We start from the raw sequence: 1,659 nt of genomic DNA, 5'->3' as shown, positions 1-1,659 counted from the left end.
TTGATGGGGGATAAAATATGGAGAAAGGATATATATATATAAAGCGAGGAAGCTCATTAGAACACACATAACGACAGAGTAACCACATTCTAGAAGAACAAACAATTCACTATATGTCAGGAGGGCAGCAAGTATATACAACCATAAAGAAAACAATTTATTTACATTATAAAATAAATAACATGGTAAACAAGCTATTAACAGATCAATCACTGGGTTCACTTTATCAGGAGAAAAAGGTTGAAAGATTTTGATGATAACGAGTAATTATCATTGCAACAGATTTTTTTCTGCTTATTTGATTATCGAATCAAATTCATTTATGCTCGCGGTCTCTACAGGAACTTGTTGACAGCATCCTCAATTAACTGCTGGACAGAGAAGGTGGTCCTCTCATCGTAGGCTGGGGCAGAGGCACCGTAACCGCTGTCGAAATTGAGAATAAAATTAATCTAAAAAATTATACAGTTATGTATTAATATATAGTAAATGGTATTATCCAAAGCTTATTTACAAATAGATCAACTGTAGAAACTTAAAGCCTCATCACACGAGGTGAAACTCACGTAGCGGGGGCGTATTCGTAGGGCTGAGCAACACTGGCTGATGTCCCGAAGAGCCCCAGGAGAGACGGGAGCAAGGGCAGGGCCAGTAAGAGGACCCCAATGAGTAAGAGGCACTGGAAGCCGACGATGACGGAGTAGTTGCCGTCGATGACGGAGTAGTTGCCGTCATCGTAGAAAAGTCGTGCGTCGTTTTTGTGGGTGGTGTCGGCTGCGTGCGTGAGGGCGGCCAGGGCGAGGAGGAGGGCGGCGAAGGTGATTCCTACAAAGGGACGGTTCAAAGGTTGTCATTCTATCAGGATTGTGATATTATTACCTAGCAATAAATACAAAAACAAGTGAGAAGGGGAAAAAGACATTGATATGAAACATGGGCGTAAGAAATGCCGTCCCATTGTCGAAATTTCTCACTTAATCCAAGGAATGGGAATCTCATCAAGGAATGATTTCAAATGAATTACAATAATCAAACTACAAAAAATATAAACAAATCACATAGACAAATCGTATAACTAACTGAAACTATATATCAGTTATTCTATGATCCACTTTCACAAATAACGGTAGCATTTCAAAATCACAAGTATAATTTTCAATCAACGTATATTCACAAACTAATACCGTATAAAACCGTATGAGCTAAACGTTACACCGTACCCTGAGCCATTGTGTATCTCTAGAAACGTGACAGGACAAGCAGCAGAGTAGATAGTCACTCGATGGTGTTCACGGGATAACTAGTTCTTCAAACGTGCCCAAGCCTACTTAAATAGAACTACAGGGAGGTCCTACAGTACCTGCATTAACGGCATACTTTCTATTTTTTGAGGTGGGGATCTGTACTGTAATATCTATTTACAGAGAAGCTTTAGACAGAATGATTGATGTACATAGATATCCCGCATATTTATGCCTTAACCTATATTTATATATAGGTAGGTCTGTACATAGGTAAATGGATAGATAAAAAGTTATTGTATATGTTTAATCAACTGGAAAAGGTATATGTTATTTTTTCACTAAAATTTTGTGAATAAAAAAGCATCGATTTACGACATTTGCAAGCAGTTCTTGGGGTCGAAGAGTGCAGTGTAGT

General features: G+C 38.5%; 1 protein-coding gene across 1 annotated transcript; it reads right to left on the bottom strand.

Annotated features, from left to right (window-relative positions):
• Positions 1 to 144: 144 nt before the first annotated feature.
• On the bottom strand, positions 145 to 1,302 carry LOC119593793. The gene is made up of 3 exons (XM_037942817.1): positions 1,221 to 1,302; positions 567 to 825; positions 145 to 426 (listed from the first exon to the last, which is right to left on the bottom strand). The coding sequence occupies exons 1-3, from the start codon at positions 1,228 to 1,230 to the stop codon at positions 336 to 338; spliced, it is 360 nt and encodes a 119-aa protein (XP_037798745.1). The 5' UTR covers positions 1,231 to 1,302; the 3' UTR covers positions 145 to 335.
• Positions 1,303 to 1,659: the final 357 nt, after the last annotated feature.

Source organism: Penaeus monodon, chromosome 32 (assembly GCF_015228065.2).
Source record: "Penaeus monodon isolate SGIC_2016 chromosome 32, NSTDA_Pmon_1, whole genome shotgun sequence".
Lineage (NCBI taxonomy): Eukaryota > Metazoa > Arthropoda > Malacostraca > Decapoda > Penaeidae > Penaeus > Penaeus monodon.
The sequence above is the reverse complement of the archived record's forward strand: the minus strand, read 5'-3'. Positions and strand labels throughout refer to the sequence as shown.

Bases quoted from the DNA above. Each gene is read 5' to 3' on its own strand.
- LOC119593793 (XM_037942817.1), bottom strand. The intron at 427-566 runs GTGAGTTTCACC...CAATTTCGACAG, and splicing joins TACGAATACGCCCCCGCTAC to CGGTTACGGTGCCTCTGCCC.